At 40.9% G+C, this 18,060-nt stretch overlaps 1 protein-coding gene across 2 annotated transcripts; it reads left to right on the top strand.

Annotated features, from left to right (window-relative positions):
• Nucleotides 1-1,767: 1,767 nt before the first annotated feature.
• Nucleotides 1,768-12,704, top strand: AKAP4 (A kinase (PRKA) anchor protein 4). Of its 2 annotated transcripts, none has more exons than XM_008593356.1 (6): nucleotides 1,768-1,917; nucleotides 4,155-4,250; nucleotides 5,300-5,350; nucleotides 5,863-5,964; nucleotides 9,188-11,302; nucleotides 12,383-12,704. In XM_008593356.1, the coding sequence occupies exons 1-6, from the start codon at nucleotides 1,915-1,917 to the stop codon at nucleotides 12,536-12,538; spliced, it is 2,523 nt and encodes an 840-aa protein (XP_008591578.1). In that variant the 5' UTR covers nucleotides 1,768-1,914; the 3' UTR covers nucleotides 12,539-12,704. The 2 variants fall into 2 exon arrangements, with proteins under 2 accessions (XP_008591578.1, XP_008591580.1); XM_008593358.1 differs by lacking the exon at nucleotides 1,768-1,917 and adding an exon at nucleotides 2,534-2,653.
• Nucleotides 12,705-18,060: the final 5,356 nt, after the last annotated feature.

Raw genomic sequence — 18,060 nt, 5'->3', positions numbered from 1 at the left:
TCTCCCCCCCCCCCCACTCAGTACAGGTCAGTCTGAGAGCCTCAGCAGCTTAAGAGAAAGAAGAGACAGTGGATATGCTGTGACCTATGACTGAGCCATGTCTGCCTTGATTCTTTCCCTACATTTTCTTTATTGGTTTTGCATCCAAATGCTGCGCTTGTCTACTCCTGGTTAGCTTCCAGGATGACAGGATTGGAGTGCCATGGGACAGTGCTCTAAGCATCCATAGCAGTTCTCTCTTTGTAATTTGGGGATTTGGTAAAATATTTTCCAGGCATAAATCATGGTCGTTCTCTTCTGGACCAGGAGACATAAAAGATTGTTTTTTGTTTTGTTGTTGTTGTTGTTTTTCTGTGATCTCTTAGGGATATATGTTCTGGTGCTTGAAGAATACATGGACATTTTCTGCCTTTGCTTCTTATTCCACAGAGATGATACAGACACAGGAGCTCCAACTTTGTCTTTAATCATAGAAGTTTCTTCTTGACAGAAGGGTGGTATAGGAAAAACAGGTACCCTGTGCTGTGGATTTCAGCTGATCACCATTAACAAAGACTCTCTTCTTGACCAAACTTAAGTCAGCATTTTCTGAGCCCACTTCTCTACTAGGCCTTAACCTTGGCCTATAAGAACTGCAACTTTCAGCACAAACAATTTCATCCACCTCTCCCTCCTCCTCCCCACTAAGACACTTGAAAAAACACTGATATACTTTCTATCAGCTCAAGGCCATGCATGTCCCTAGGATGATGACCCCAGCCCCCTTAAAATGCTTGCCTGAGAAATCTTAACACAGCCAAAACCTAACTACCGGCCCTGACTCCTTTTCCTTAGAACATGTACTTCAGAAAACTTACCATAACAAATCCTTCCTCTGTCCCTTTGAGATGTATCTTCTATAACTCAGGAGTGTCTTTCTGAAGAACCTGGGAGCCATCCCTTTGAAATATAATCAAGAAAGATAGGGCCCTGTTTCTCAGTCTCTGGGGGAGGGTAGGAGCCTAACTTTGATAAGCACCAGTTAGCAAACACAGAGCCCTAATAACATTGACCAATTTCACCCCCTTCCCCCCATGTCCCTCAGTATACCTTTAGCATACCCCACCTTTTCTTTCAGTGGAGTTGAGCTCTGCTCATCTAAAGTCTCTCTCTCCTACTGTAGTGACCTGAATAAAATCTGTCTTGCCACCTTTAACAAATGTTTGCCTCTGTTTCTCTTTGACATTATGAGCTAACAGGTTCAAAATTGTACAGCAGGGTTAACACATGCAATCTCAGAGGTAACATGAGAAAGAAGAAATGGAGGTAGAACCAAGAATATGAAACTATTATCTAGGAGATCATCTCAACTGATTTTTAATTCAGATGCATTTATTCACATACATGAAGTTAAACTGGAGACATACAGAGAAAGGACAAGGAAAGACAAGATGAGACTTGGGCACAGTGAGAGCCATTTGGCTGTGGGCCAATGTTTCCAAACTGGGGCTAAACTGAAGGCCTCTCAAAGTATAACACAGTGGCCAACAATTCAGCACTGGCCAGAATGGAAAAGAATGAGTGGGGCTTAAGTCTTTTCATGGCTTCTGTGGAAGGCTGACCCTGTACCAACTGGATCAGACATTCTGTGGCCTACTTATGTCTCATGGTGAAGGTCAGAGCTTGCTGGACCACTTAAATTACCTAGAATCCTAAGAATAGAGCTCCACACTTTGCTATCACTGTTCTCTATAGAAACAGTAATGTCATGGAGTAGAATTTCTGGTACCAGCTGGCAGTTGAGGCTTTAGAAGAGTATGGAGGGTTGAGGAAAGATGCAACATCTTGAGGCAGACAAAGAGTCATCACAGCATCCAAACTGAGAAGAAAAAATCATTCAAAGGTCCTACGTAATAATCTACCCTGATACTTACAATGGTAGGGACATCTTCTGTCTTTCACAAGCTAAAGAGATGTCTTAATGGTGAGGTGAAACCACAGAACTGTTAAGGAAGCCTACAACTTTCTATGTTCATAATTTTATTTGGGATATCCAGAAAAGACTTTGGTCAACATTTCTCGGTTTCTACATAAATCCAGATATCTCTTGCCACAACAGTCTGATTCTCTAGTGAGAAACTCAAAGAGAAATAACCTATCATGTGAAAATTAATAGTTTTATTCACAAAAACTGGTGGTAATTCTGTATGTGAAAACTACAGATCTCCACCAAACGGCTAACTAATATAATTAGATTGGTCTGGAGGTCTAGCAAGAAAAGGAAGAGAAGGGAAAGCTTGAGGAGTCATGAGCTGAAGAAAGTGTGAAAGAAATATGTGTTCTATCCTAGAGATAACATAAAAAGTTTGCCCTGCAGCAGAAACCCTGATGTGCTTTAAATTTGAAAAGGCGCTGAGTTTGCCAGTGTGCCATACCTTTGCTCAGGTTGCTATAGTTTCAGGCATTGTGACCCAACAAACCCCATTGTCATACTTCAGGGTCAAAGCCAGCAGCGAAGTGTCTGGCCCATCATTCTGGTCCAACAGCTGACGGGGGTGGCAGCCAGCTGCAGGTGCCCAAGAGCTTGGCACTGCCCAGTTCCATCGAAAGGGGCACATCTCTCTTCAGGGTGGCACATTTTCAGCCAAAAGTTGAAAAGAACTTCATTATCAAGGTAATGAGTTCATAATTTTTATTTTTTACAGTTTTTTAGGACTTGAACTGAGGCTGGATCCAAATGACATGAGGGACCTCTATGCCTCTCCTTTTTTATCAAGGCCAATGTTTTCTAGGTCTTGAAAAAAAGAAAAGAAACTGCCTCTTCTGAGAGTGTGTGGGGGCCTTTTCCTATAATTTTTCTAGGTTTCATAGAGATTAGCGAAGGGTAAGCCCAAAAATATCCTGGGAGTGGGGATGGCAGGGATGGTAAAGAGTAGGAAAGTAGTATTATCATGTGAAAGGATAGCTGCTATAAAAATGTTGTGGGGAGAAATAAGAGGGAGAGAGAGTGAGAGGGAGAAGGGAGGGAGAGAGGGAGGGAGGAAAGAGAAGGGAGGAAGGGAGAGAAGAGAATGAGACTGTTTTGGAGGGTTACAGGAAAAAGGTTGTCTAAATTTTGAAAGAGGCTTGGGGAAAATATATATATAGGGTAAAAAGGAATTCAACAGCCCTTTAATACTTGGCAAAAAGGATTTCTCTTGATAAATTTTAAAAAGAAACCAAATTCAAGCCCCAGATACCAAAACAAGTCTACTGAGCTCTTAACTGTGTCTTGTGAGGATAAATCTGAGGTCTTTTTAGCAAAAAATCAATCACTGGCTTATGCCATTTCCTTTTAGCTCCAGGCTGAGTTGGGAGGTGGTAGGGATGGGGGACAGGGGAAGGTTGTAGAACTAAGTTGGCAGAGATTATTTTTTCTTTTCAAAATAAAACTAAACTTGATTCTATGGGATCAGGTCGGGTTTTCTCTCAGATACTTGTCTCTTGGCATATTTATGGCTATTAGACTGAGTTTTCTCAGCATTCAGGACCTTGTTCTACATGTTGGAATCTCATGTGTTGTTTTAACTAAAAGAGCTGTTTATTTACGCTACTGGTATTACTTTAGTCTTTTCCAATAACCCTGAGTGATGTGTTACAGCTGTTTATCTAATTTCACTTTCTTTAATGTAATGAGACTCTGGTTGGACTAGAGTTAGATAGAATTAAGTTAGAGGGAGATGACGTGAGCTTGATTCTTTGAAGGTGCCCAAAAGTGGGTAAAGAAATGTGGAGACCGGTGATATTTAGTTAATGAAGTTGGGTAGAAGTAAATCACTAAATGTAATCCCTACAGTCTCTAGGCCTCTTTTTAAATTTGCTTCCCTGGTCCACCATTTTTCCTGACTGATGTTCTCCCAAGTCAGTAAGTATGATACTCCCATGGTTCCAAATACTTGGTGTGGGGAGTCTAAATTGAAGGAGACTATGGGTTTTGCTAAAAGATAATGATCCTGAGCATCAAGTTCAAACATTTCAGTGTCCTTCCCCACTACTCATCCTACCAGCTTCTAGCCTAAACCTGTATAAAACACAGAGATGGGTTCAGGACCCTCTCCAGAGATTCTTATCCAAACTGACCCGGTTTCTAAAAACCCTATATAAGCATTTCAGATTTCTTTTATTTCTCTTTCCAGATGTCTGATGATATTGACTGGTTACACAGCCGCAGGGGCGTGTGCAAGGTAGATCTCTACAGCCCAAGAGAAAAGCAAGACCAAGACCGGAAAGTGGTAAGATACAAAAGGACTCCTACCAAAAAATTAGAAAAAAATGCCATATGGGTATAGATATCCTGGGGCCCAAGATAAACTAATGGAAGGTGATACTGTGACTTCTCCTAGCAAGCAAGCTCAGTAAAGTTTGTCATAGCAACACACGCATCATACAGGGATAAATCAAGGGTGGGGCAGGGTGAGGAGTGATGTAAGGGAGGTGGAGAGGGGAGGGCTAGGGAGGAGCCTGAGGGGAGGGAGGGGTAGTGGTTACCTCATAATCCCTATTACTTAAGACCTAAGTCATAATAACATCACCTAAGTATCAGTAACTTACACTGGGACCCTTCGGGAGTGCAAAATACTTCAAGCTCTGTTTCCCAAACCTCAAGTGATTTACATAATATTTCATATTTTTTATAATGCTCAAGTACCACTCATACTATTACTTACTTACTATGTGCTTTTGCAATGTTTTCAAAATCAACTTATATTTTAAAAATCACCATCACCCTAAACATTACCAATAATAGCACATGTTTGGAGTTCTAGTATGTATTTTCCCCAATGCACAACAAAAATGCACTTATTAAACACAGAAATGTTTGTACATGTACCACCTAAAATTTTCTACATCATCAACAGTAAAAATATCACATTTCGAGAAGCACTAGTGTAGTAGAAAGCACCCTAAACTAGAAGCCAGGGAGATTGAATTCTAACACAAGCTTCAACTTTGGGTTTGTGTCAGTTGGAAAAGCTGCTTCTCTTCTCTGTTTTCTCATTTAACACATGTAGATACTGTACTTTGGGCCTCTCTCTGACAGGTTGGTATTCTCATTTAGGAAACAGAGTAATGCTAAGATTCTGTCTGCTTAATACTCACAATATTAAGATTTACTCTGTACTTACTAAGTTCCAGGCACTCCGCTAAAAGCTTTGCATGCACTATCTCAAATTAATCCCCATGAGAATCCTGTGAGGTAAGTGCTGTTATCATCTCCCAGAAAGAGAAATAATAGCCTTTTCTAGAGTTATTCTAAATTCATCCTCCTAATTTGATACAGATATGCTTTGTCGATGTGTCTACCCTGAATGTGGAAGATAAAGACTCCGAGGTGGGTATTCTCTGCTAAGAGTTGGAATGGGTGGTAAAATTCTGAGAAGGGTTACCAGTAAAGTATGAGGAAAGGGAAAAGCTGTGGCAGAGGGTAGAAAGCCATCATTCTCATAAGCCCAGGATCCCTGGTTCATAATTTACTGTCACTCTTGATATAAAGTCTCATTTTAGAAGCCACTTAAGTTGATGATAGGGCTGAAAGAACTAAAACATGGAAGATAGCTGTCAGAAAAGTTCTTTGAAAAACCTATCTAAAAGGGTGATGACTAATGGAATATGGTTCTTGAGACTGATGATTTTGTAAACATCTTCAGAGGGGGAAGTAGTAATTGGTGGAGGGAACTTTGTCTTATTCTTCAAAGACTAGCTAGCATTACAAGCCTACCTCTCCTGCAGAAAGAAAAAGGATAATAGGAGACATGACATTCATGAAGTGGTAGCCTAGAGGGGTAGCTTGGAGAAATCTCAAAAAGCATCTGTTCATAAGAATCTCACCCTTTAATTCCATAGGATGCTGCTGGTTGCAGCTCAGAAGGTGACTTAAACCTGGAGGTTCTGGAAGAAAAAGAGATTATCGTGATCAAGGACACTGAGAAGCAAGACCAGTCTAAGGTATACTTAGCCTCTGAGATTCTACCACTTCTAATTACAAAAGCCCAATGTTTTTTTTTTTTAATTGAAGCACAATTGATTATACATATTTTAGGGGGTACAACATTGACTACCATCACCTGTACACAATGTGTGTTGATCAAATCAATATTATTAGCATGTTCATTATCACAAATAATAACTATACTTTATGCTAAGTCTGAGGACTCTGGTTCAGAGACGGTAAGAAAACTATGGTCAAACAGGCCCATTAGTTTGAACACTATGACATTCTAGAGAACACAGGCCTAAGTTCAGGGCCACAGTAAGTGCAACATCCAGGTATTTAATAATGGCACTAATCACAGAGGTTCAGAATGCCCTTTCCTGATTTTCAGGTACCTACTCCAATCAGAATTTTGCTATTTTTACCCTAACAAAGATGTGGGTGTATAAGCAAGATCTTTTGCAATGTTCTTTGCTGGCTTGTAATGGACTTGTGTGCCCTATATTGCCCAACATCCAACAGGAAAGAAGGAGGGATATGAAGCAGAGAAAATCCATAACAACCAAGAATTTGAGTGCCTAGTCTCCACTCTGTTGTCTAAGAGATTAGCCAGGCTGTTGGGTAACTTAAAGTTAGAAACAATTAGATTTGCACACTACTGTCTCATACATAATCCTCTTGTTTTTGTGTAAGTATCCCAAATTATACGTTAGGCTCCAGGTTTGGGAAGGGCATTGGAGCACACAACAAGTCACCCCCACATCCCTACAAGCCTGGAGTCGCTGGTATTAGGACAGGATATTTGGCTTTAGCACAAAAGAATCAAATATTTCTTGTTCTGTGTCCCTAGGCTCACAAGTAATAACCAAAACATCATTTCTGGCCCCAGACACCTTTACAGTGAGAGGAAGGAAAACCATTACATAACATTCTCCAAAGAGTTTTGGGTTTAGTTGGGGGTGGCCAACTCCATTTTGGAGTCTTAAGAAAAGCATAAATTATACCTGGTGTTTATTTTTAAAAGAGCAGCCCATATTTCCTACACACAATGCAGATCTCCTTGATTGTAACTTAAGCCCATTTGTCAACCTGATTATGACCTCACACTTCCAGTAATTCAGTGAAAAGAGAGGAGATGAAGCAAGGCAAGGAGCAAAGAGGGCAATGGTATTTACTGATGAATGCAAACTGTGTACATAATACATATACACATATCCATACATGGGAATACACAGTCATAAACATAGATGTACACATATAAATTTATACAAAGTGACACGCACATCAGTATATACATTTATATACATTAACAAAAGATAATTTATACAAGTAATGATACACACAGGCCTGACTACATGTGATTGAGGAACACATACAAGCATTGATACAGCAAACTCAATATATTGATCTATTCACATACAAGGACTTACACACATATACAAAGATATACGAAGTCATATATAGAGTCAGATGCAGTGACGTCAACATCTAGTATACATAAACACCCATCTTACACACAATGCATAAACATACACTCACATTAACACACACTAGCCTTGATCAAAATACAGTGACTATATGGACTCAGGTATTGGCATACATACATATTAATATACATGTCTATGCAAAGACATGTATGGTCATACACAGTCATGCTGACACACACACATAGAAACTTACACAAAGTGATACACTTTCACAATCGTTTGTATGCATTGATACACACATTGACATGAATGCTGTGACATACCCACTCATGTATTCACACACATACTCAAATGCCAGGGTATGTGCAACACTGACACACACATTGTCATGCATTGACATAGCATATAAGTATAGCATAAATTGGCACCCAATTCATTGATGTACACAGTCATTATATAATTACCTACTTACACATATTCATATTTTAACACACACATTCATTAATATTATAATAGATTAATCTATAATATATTAATAGATACTATATTATACTAGTATATAATTATACTATTATATTAATATAGTATCTATTAATATATTATAGATTAATCTATTATAAATTAATAGATACTATATTAATATAGTATCTATTAATATATTATAGATTAATCTATTATAATATTAATGAATGTGTATGTTAATGTGTAAATTTCTGCTTTAATATACATAAATGAATTTATAGCTTCATGACACATACTAGTGAGTTTATATCATAAACATATACGTAGACTACTCAAATTGACACTTGCTCATTTTTATATTCAGAGACATACTGACATACACACTCATATTTTGACACATGCAAGTACAAATAGATATACTAGTATGCACATTTTGGCCTATAAAGTAAACATATACAATGGGTAACAATGTCAAAATACATTATTACGCATGCTTACACATGGTCACACATATGCACACACACACACATACTGGCACATTTTCACACACTAACGATACAGACTGATACATTCTCACATCTGTTGAGATTTCACACAAATGAATTCCTATGTCAATGTACATATACACACACAACAGTCACATTCACACATTGAAATAAACACACATACTCATATGGAACTGACAAGCATATTGATAACACCTGTGTATTAGTCTGTTTAGTGTTGCTATAACAGAAATACCTGAAACTTGGTAATTTATAAGGAAAAGACATTTATTTGGCTTATGATTCTGGGACAGCTGCATCTGGCACGGGCCTCAGGCTACTTCTACTCATTGTGGAAAGTGGCAGGCAGCCGGTGGGTACAAGCACATCACATGGTGGGAGGAAGCAAGAGAGAGAGAGAGAGAGAGAGGAGGTGCCAGGGTCTTTTAAACAACCAGCTCTCATGGGAAGGGAACTAATAGAGCGAGAACTCACTCATTACTCCCCCCACCTAGGCAGACCACTAATCCATTCATGAGGGATCCACCCCCATGACTCAAACAGTTTCCAACACTGTCACAATGGGGATCAAATTTCCACATGAGTTTTGGAGGGGACAACACATCCAAACTCCATCAACCTGTATATAGTTAAGTGTACAAATGTATATACTGTTAGCTTTTGTTGCTGCCACTTCTGCTCACATGTGTATTAATGGATATAATTGAATGTTATGTTCCCATTGCAAATTCTAAAAGGTCAAGTCCCTAATCTATGCAATTTAGAAGATATATCTACTAAATGAAATAAGGGGAAAAGAAGTAGCCTACCCAAACTCTTATAGCTAGATGTTCTTTTTTCAGATGGAGGGATCTGTATGCCTTTTCAAACAAACCCCCTCTGATCCCATGAGTGTCCTCAATTGGCTTCTCAATGATCTCCAGAAGTATGCCTTGGGTTTCCAACACGCACTGAGCCCCTCAGCCTCTAGCTGTAAACATAAGATAGGAAACACAGATGGCAAATATCCTAAAATACCCTCTGGGAACTGCTACAGTGTCTATGCCAATCAGCTGAACATGGATTATGTGGCCAACGGACCTCAAAGCCTACATCTAGAAATGACAGCAACCAAAAACACCAACAATAACCAAGGTCCTTCGACTCCTGCAGCCAAGTCTCCTAGCACCCAGAGGGCAGTTATCTCCTCTGAAGGAGAATGTTCTATGGATGACCTTTCCTTCTATGTCAACCGACTATCTTCTCTGGTAATCCAGATGGCCCGTAAGGAAATCAAAGAGAAGTTAGAAGGGGGAAGCAAATGCTTTCATCATTCAATCTATCCACCCCCTGGGGACAAAGGAAAAAACAGCCCCCGCAGTGCTGTGAGCAAGATTGCTTCTGAAATGGCCCATGATGCTGTGGAAGTGACCTCTGCAGAAATGAATGGCAATGGGGAGGAATGTAGGGAAGGTGACCAGAGGACATTTCTGTATAGTGAATTATCCAACAAGAACAAGGGTGGAGACAAGCACATGTGCCAGAGAGATAGCAAAGACTTTGCAGATTCTATCAGCAAGGGGCTCATGGTTTACGCAAATCAGGTAGCATCTGACATGATGGTTTCCGTTATGAAGACCTTGAAAGTGCACAGTTCTGGCAAGCCAATTCCAGCTTGTGTGGTCCTGAAGAGAGTGTTGTTAAAGCACACCAAGGAAATTGTGTCTGATTTGATTGATTCTTGCATGAAAAACTTGCATAATATTACTGGAGTCCTGATGACTGACTCAGATTTTGTCTCGGCTGTCAAGAGGAATCTGTTCAACCATGGAAAACAAAATGCTGCTGACATCATGGAGGCCATGCTGAAGCGCCTGGTTAGTGCCCTTCTTGGCGAGAAGAAGGAGACTAAGTCTCAAAGTCTGTCATATGCATCTTTGAAAGCTGGGTCCCATGATCCTAAATGCAAGAACCAGAGTCTTGAATTCTCAGCCATGAAAGCTGAAATGAAGGGGAAGGACAAAGGCAAAACGAAGCCAGACCCATGCAAGTCATTGACCAGTGCTGAGAAAGTCGGTGAACACATTCTCAAGGAAAGCCTGACCATGTGGAACCAAAAGCAAGGAAACCAAGGTAAGATGACTACCAAAGCATGCACCAGTAAAGAAGAGAAAAGAGAAAAGATCAGCCCTTCCACAGATTCACTGGCCAAGGACCTAATTGTCTCTGCCCTTATGCTGATCCAGTACCATCTGACTCAGCAGGCCAAGAGCAAAGATACATGCAAAGAAGACTGTCCTGGTTCTTCCATGGACTATATGACTCAGAGTGCCCAGTATGAAAAGTGTGGAAGTGGCCAAAGTGCCAAAGCACTGTCAATGAAACATCTAGAAACTCACGGAGCTCCTGGACCATCCACCTCTCTAAAGGAGAATCAACAGCTGGACTCCGAGAAGGTGGATTTGTCAAACATTGTTCTAACGCTGATTCAGAAACTGCTTAGTGAGAGCCCCTTCAACTGTGATGATCTATCTGAAGGTGAGAACAAGCGTTCTGAGGAGGCAAGCAAAGCAGCTTCTGTGTCCAAGAGATCTAACAGAGGGGAAGAACAATGCCAAGACAATCAAGAATTTGACTTTATCAGTGGGATGAAGCAAATGAGCCGGCAATTTATAGATCAACTGGTAGAATCTGTGATGAAGCTGTGCCTTATCATGGCTAAGTATAACAGCAATGGCGAAGCCCTTGCTGAATTGGAAGAACAAGCAAACATGGCCAACAACCCCAGATGTAGTCATGACAGTGAGATGTCACAGAACTATCAAGACTCTGCTGGGCCTGAAGTCATCGTCAATAATCAGTGTTCTACAAGTAACTTGCAGAAGCAGCTCCAGGCTGTCCTGCAATGGATTGCAGCCTCCCAGTTTAATGTGCCCATGCTCTACTTCATGGGAGATGATGAAGGACAACTGGAGAAGGTAAGTAATGCATCAAAGCATTAGAAGAAAGAGGGTTAGAATGGGCAGAGGCGGGGAGGCAGCCTTGTACTTAGAGCCTAAGATTGATCCAATTTCTTTTCAAGTCTATTCTGTACCATGTGCTTCATGAAATACTTTCACCTCATAAAAAGACACAGAAGTGCTGAACCACTAGCTAAGTGGGGCAGTGGACACCTCAAGGCCTGTGTATTTCCACCAAGAGGAGGAGATTGAGATTTGCTCATTTTATCAGTGACTGTTTCAACAAACTATTTGGTAAAACATTGGGGAGTGATTTTTTTAGTCTTACGTTTTGAGTTTTAAGATCCCCAAAGGACTTTGGAGAGAGAAAAAAAGAAAAAGGGAGCTCCTCCCCTTTGAGGTAATAGAAGTGTCATGGACCCATTTTGTCTTTGGCCAGAAACAATTTAAAACTAGTCTCATTATGATTTCTATATTCCTCCCCAAAACTCACAGGTCCTACAAGTGCCCAGAAAGTGCCTGTCTCCTTAAATTTTATGCCCTAGGTGCCTCACCTGCCGCACCCTCGTCCTGCTCCTCAGATCCCATGAAGACCAGCATTATTGATACACATACACACTTTCTCTGTGTGTGTGTGTCACACACACACACCCCATAGCTGCGTTTCTTACATTAGATGGGTTCCAGAGAAACCAAATACTTAACCAAATTATTTTCAGGCCAGGAGATGAACCCAGGCAATCTCCTACCCCTCAATCTCATACTTTTTTAGGGAGGCGGGGTTAATGTCTACCCCAAACCTTGACGAACACAGAGTAACCGAAAGGTCCAGCATCTGGTGAGAAGTATTTAATGAACACAGTTGGTTTCAGAGTTTGTTTTTAAAGCTCAAAAAGAAAGTACCTTTGGCATCTTGATAATGTCATTAGAGAAGGTTCAAGGAAAAAGGAAAGCCATGTCAACAGCCTCCTTCCAGATCTGTGACACACTTTAATCCTAGAATCATAGGAGTGAGGGCTGTGGGGTGTTCACTTTGTCCAGCGGGTCTTTCCTCCAAAAAGCACCAGGTGACTAAAGCTAGCTCTGCTCTCTCCACAGCTTCCTGAGGTTTCAGCTAAGGCAGCAGAGAAGGGGTACAGCGTAGGAGATCTTCTTCAAGAGGTCATGAAGTTTGCCAAGGAACGAGAACTGGATGAAGCTGTGGGCAACATGGCTAGAAAACAACTTCTAGACTGGCTGCTCACTAACCTGTGAGCTAACAACTTCTTTGACTCCTCTCCATCTTACTCCCCCCAGCAGCATTTCATCCCAGCTAGAGCACCCTCACCATCAGGCCAGTGAACTGCACAATACATGATTGTATTTCCTAATACATCTGAGCAGTTACACTGTGCCAGTACAGGGTGTCCAACAAGCTGGGCAAGAGCATGAATAAAAAAAATAAAAAAAATAAAAGTGTCATTGTTTTCTTGACAGATTTATCTGAGGCAAGGGACGAAATAGATCCAATTCCCAGGACTGGTGATACAGTGTGGGATTTGTGTCCAGATCTCATTCTGGGTTATTTTCTGAGCACCCAAGATACAGGGATATAAATGATGTCCAAATCGCTGAGTAATCTGGTTTGTCCAAGTAATCTCGAATTCATAGTCTAAAGTTTTGGCACCTGTAGCCTCCCTGTTTCTCCCAGAATCACATACCTAATTTGATAATCCCCTTTCTAATCCCAAAGATGCCACTTTCATGTTGAGTGTGCAGATGGGCTACCTTAAATGAAAAGCAAATTGAAAAAAGTGTATTGCCCATGGACATTGCTCTGCCTTGCCACCCCCTCCCCACCCCCAGTGTTCACTGCACATGGCTAAATACTTATCCAGAACTACAATGGGATCTGATTTCCCCCGTGTGTTAATAAAGCTTCCTTATAACTAATATCCTTCAATTGAGATTTCTTTGTCTTCCACCACTCTGAAAGAAAAATTTTCCAGAACATAAAGTTATAGGGTGGAAAACTCCTCACGAGTCTCAATGTCCCAGTGTCCCGACATGAGTCTCAACCTCCCCTTTGGGACTAGAACCAAGTTCCTGGATTTGTTCCTTGCTTCCCAGAAGTTAACTGCAATGCTAAAACTCATTACAAATCAAGACAGTCGTTTCATCCCTGTGGTCCTCTGTTAGCTAGTTGCTGTGTGCTCTCATGGCATGCCTTGGCACCCTTGAGGTGCTGTGGCTTAGTAGAACAAGCACAGGATGTGACATCCTTCTGGACTCAACAGTCAAAGCTTTGCCCCTCACTAGTGGCATGGCCTTAGGCAGTCCTCCAGACTTTGAGCCTATTTCTTCATCTGTAAAATGTAGCTAAAAATTACAGTATTTAGAGGCCAAACTGGTGGAATAGATGTGATAGTGTTTTGCGCAGGGTGAATCTTGTTACAAATGCAGATATGTGAAGGAAGCTGTACCTTCAAAGCCCTTCCTAGCACAGTTGAGAGTGCTCTCTTGATTTGTTTCAGAACTGAAAGTAAGATCCTGAGTATGGGACCCAGAGAAACACTTTTGGGGGAGGTAAAAGGCACACAGGCAAACTTTGCCAACTTCCTCACAATGCCTGCATTAATAGGATAGAAGCAAAGGCAGGCCCCTTCAGAGCAGGACCTTTAAAACTCTCCAGCCCAGATGAAAGCTAATCAAACATTTTCCAGTCTCACCCCAGCCCATGAAAAGCCTTGGAGTTGAGCCACCACAGATCCTTCTCTTTGCCCTTGAAGAAAATCCTTAATAAACAAATCCCAAGGCCAGGGCTGCATTTCTAATAACTCAATCATCCCTGAGCACAGCTGGGTCCCATAGTAGTTTATTTCTTTGATTAACTTGGCTCTTACCTTGCTCCTGATTTTTATTATGAAGTGGCCTTGGGGATTCCTTGGAACGTGGAAATAGAGCAAAGGAAGTTATATGTTCTGTTAAATGAGGGGGGTTGAGGCAAGATGGTCCATAAGGCCCCTTCCAGTTCTGACATTTAAGGATTATAAGAATAAGTTTCTTTTTCATAATTTCTCAGGAAAACGTGTGTGAGTGAGGTAAGTTCACGGTAAGGAAACTTGATTTTTGCCAGAGCTAATTGACAGACTCCAGCAGAGAAAGAAATGCTTTGGGCTACAAGGACCCTGACAAAGGTCTGCAGGAGCTCAATAGCCCTTGAGGTTTATTCCTGGAGAGTGAAACCCTGGCCTTTGACCTCTCTAAACGAAGAAGTAATCCTAGGCATCCCAATAGCAATGTGGCCATGCTTAGTGCCAGCAAATGGAAATGGACAAGGACTTCTGCTGAGCTGAGAGCCCTGCATATAGTAGGAAAGGGACAACGGGAGCAGAAAAAGAGGAAAACATGGTTCTCTCCTGGCAGGTGGTGTGACTGGCTTGCTATCTCTTGCAAGCAGTTTCAATTTATCTGTCTTCTTGCCTTCATTTCAAAAGAAAGTTGTGAGCAGAATTTGTCTGGGAGGTTACTTCAGAGACAGGACTAGACTGTGGTGAGGCAAGTACTTGCCTCAGGCGCCAAAAACTCAGTAACCAAGGTAAATAATATTTTAATGCAATATTTTGAAAAATCAAAATTAATGCCCCCAAAACCCCACGATGAACAAAATATCAAAAATTTTAATACAAAGGATCAGTAACAGTATTGTGCCAAGCCATAATGAAGCATGAAGCAAAAGGAAAAATTGGTAAGACTGATTTTATGGGAGTAACACTTTATGGGAGATTGCCAGGCACTATTTAGAGGATGTATTGCCCTTAAAGACTATATCAGTACAAAAGAGAAACAGTACAATCCATGCCTAAAAACTCAGAAAGGGAACAAATAAGTCAAACAAGTTTAGGTAAGGGGAAATAAAATTTGAAGCAAGGAAAAAACAAATGGAGAAAGCAAAGTTTCACTTAATCCTTCAAATGTCAGGGGTTGGGGCATGTTGCAGTTTTTTCTCTTGCTTAACATGAAAAGTACATCTTTCCAAACAAAAGCTCATATTAGATTAATTCTGGTTTAAAAAAGGATCCATGAGAGATTGCCCCTGCTAAAATTCTATCTTAAACTAGTTCTAATAATGAATGAAAAAAAAAATAAGTGAAAAGTAGAAATATAGGAGAGGTAGAAACAAAAATACTGCTTTTGCAAATGATGTATTTGCACATCCATAAAAATCATATCCCCAAATACCAGAGGTAACGAAAGAGTTTTGCAAAGTTATATGATAGAACATACTTGTGAGCTGTAAGAATTTGTCATCAACTAAAACAGTTCCAGCTGCTTTTTCCCCAGTGACTCAGAGACATGGAAAAAGTTCACCAGTTCCCCCACACTAAATCTTTGCAGTGTCAGAATATAAATCTAAAAGATTCTATTAACTTCCTATATCCTAGAGCCACCCAGACAGAAAAGGGAGAGTCTATTTACACTAGTGACAATAATACTAAACACTGAGGTATTAAGGAAGGCAAGAAATGACAATTACAGAGCATTTACTGAGTGCTGGACACTACTAGGTGCTTTAATTCTTTCCTAAACCTTGTGCGATGGTTTCTTCTTAGCTGCTTTTTATGGATTGGAATTTAGAGGCTCAGGCTTAAATGCCTTTTCAAGGTCATACAATCAGTAAGTGGGAGAGGTGGGATTCAAATCCGCGTTTGCCTCATGTCAGATACTGTGCTCTTTCCATTCTGTGACACCATCTATTAACCCAGATCTATGCTTATTAAAGGAAGAAACTATGAAACACAAATGAGAAGAATAAAGGAATACAGATAAACAAAAAAATGGATTATGCTCCTGACTGGTAAAACTAAATTAAACAACACTCTCTAATTCAACGAAAGGTCTTAAGTACTGCCAATTTAAATCTTTGTGGGATAGTCTCAAAGTATGTCCCCCAAGATATTTATTAGTTACAAAGGGAAAAATAGAAAGTTTGCAATGTAGAACCTGTCAGTCACATGTTAATTAGGTGATCAAGGTTAACATCACTAGTAAAGACGTACTGATATCATGTATCTCCTGTAGCATGTGATGAGAAGGGCATATCGCCTTGCTGGCATTCCTGCCCCAAACCCCTAAACCCAGTCCAATCATGGAAAACCGTCACACACACCCAAATTTAGGGACATTCTACACAACACCTGACCAGAATTGACTGCAAGGGTCACTAGGGAACATTTTAGGGTGATGGAAATATTCTATAAATCTTGATAAGGGAGGTGTTTAACACAGGTATATACATTTCTCAAGACTCATCAACCTGTATGCTTAAAATTAGTGAATTTTATTCTATCTAAATTATATCTCAACAAAGTCGATGTAAAATATGTTTAAATTTAATAAATACCTACAGGGAAAAAAATTCTCCTTTCACTGTTCACCATTTGAAGGGTTTGAGCCCGCAGTTCCAGAGTGAGATTTGGGTTCACTCAGTCTGCTGTAAGAAGGTTGGATTGGAGGGAGTGGTCTGCTGCTCAACTAACTGTTTTTGACTTCCTTTTTATTTCTGGTATTTTTTTTTTCTTCCTTTCGTTATTCCTTTTTAAAATGCCAGCCTCACTGGACTTTAGGTTAAAAGGATCTCTCCACACCTGGGCCAACATACCCCTTGAGGGGCAGGCGGGGGAGGTGAAATGTGCCCCCTATGACTGGCTGGGAAACCCCAGCTATGATGGACACAACTGGTGAAAGGGAGGGTAGCAGGTTTTCACTTTCCTTCTCTAAGGCTGCAGTTTGTCTCATGCCTGTGTTCGCCATTCTCACTCCTACCAGATGCCAGGAACAGTAGACTCCAGACTCCAGATTCTCTCCCACTCCCAAGAAACACATGGCTATATTTTCTCTGACCCTGAAGTGGTTTCACACAATACCTCCCAGAAACTATAAATCCTGTGCCAGAACTCAGCAGGAGGGGGAAGCAAAGGCAAACACCCTGACCTGCTAACCTTCTGGGGGGTGGGGGGTTGATAGCATATGGCTTCCAGAGCCCTTGCTTTCGGAAAAGAATTTTATCTTGTTGGGAGATTTCAGGTGTCTTTGTCAGCCAGTCCTGTGACACAGACTATGGGCTAGAGGGAATGGGGGATTGCCAGGGAAATCTCTGCCTCCAAATGGTCTACTTGTGAACTGATACAGCCACTTAGTTCTCCTCATTCCGATGCAATTCTAACCAGGCACACCAAGAATGACTTGTCATGTTTCTCCGTGCTGCTCTGAGTCCACTCTTGGGGTTTCCTTTCTACTTCCCTGGCACTTCCTTCTCAGTCTCTTTCATTGAATGATCTTTCTCTGCCCATCTGATCAGTGTTGGAGTTCCCCAGGATCTATCCTCGCCTCACTGCTCTTTTCAACACCCTCACTCCCTAGCTGCACCCACTTTACAGAGGGTTGGGGGCAGGCCCAGGTGGGACATTGCCAAAGGGAACTAGTGCCAGGGTTTGGTTCCTGAAAGACACCAAGAACCAGAGAAGGCAGAGGAAGGTGTGAGATGGAGTCCTCCCAGTAGTACTTCTTTCCTAGGGTCCTGGAACTTTTAAAATGCAGATTTCCAGCCTGACCCCCACACAGGAAAACTATCAGTTCCTTAGTTCTGTATTGCAACTAGACATGTATATTTTGAAAAATCTTCTGCAAGTGATGTTCTATTAACCCTTTTTATTTTGAAAAAATTAAAACCTACAGAAAAATTATAAGACTAGAACAATGAGTACCCATATACCCTTCATCTACCTTCACCAACT

The sequence above is a fragment of the Galeopterus variegatus genome, unplaced genomic scaffold, assembly GCF_000696425.1.
Source record: "Galeopterus variegatus unplaced genomic scaffold, G_variegatus-3.0.2 Scaffold9030, whole genome shotgun sequence".
In the NCBI taxonomy this organism is placed as follows: domain Eukaryota; kingdom Metazoa; phylum Chordata; class Mammalia; order Dermoptera; family Cynocephalidae; genus Galeopterus; species Galeopterus variegatus.
The sequence above is the reverse complement of the archived record's forward strand: the minus strand, read 5'-3'. Positions and strand labels throughout refer to the sequence as shown.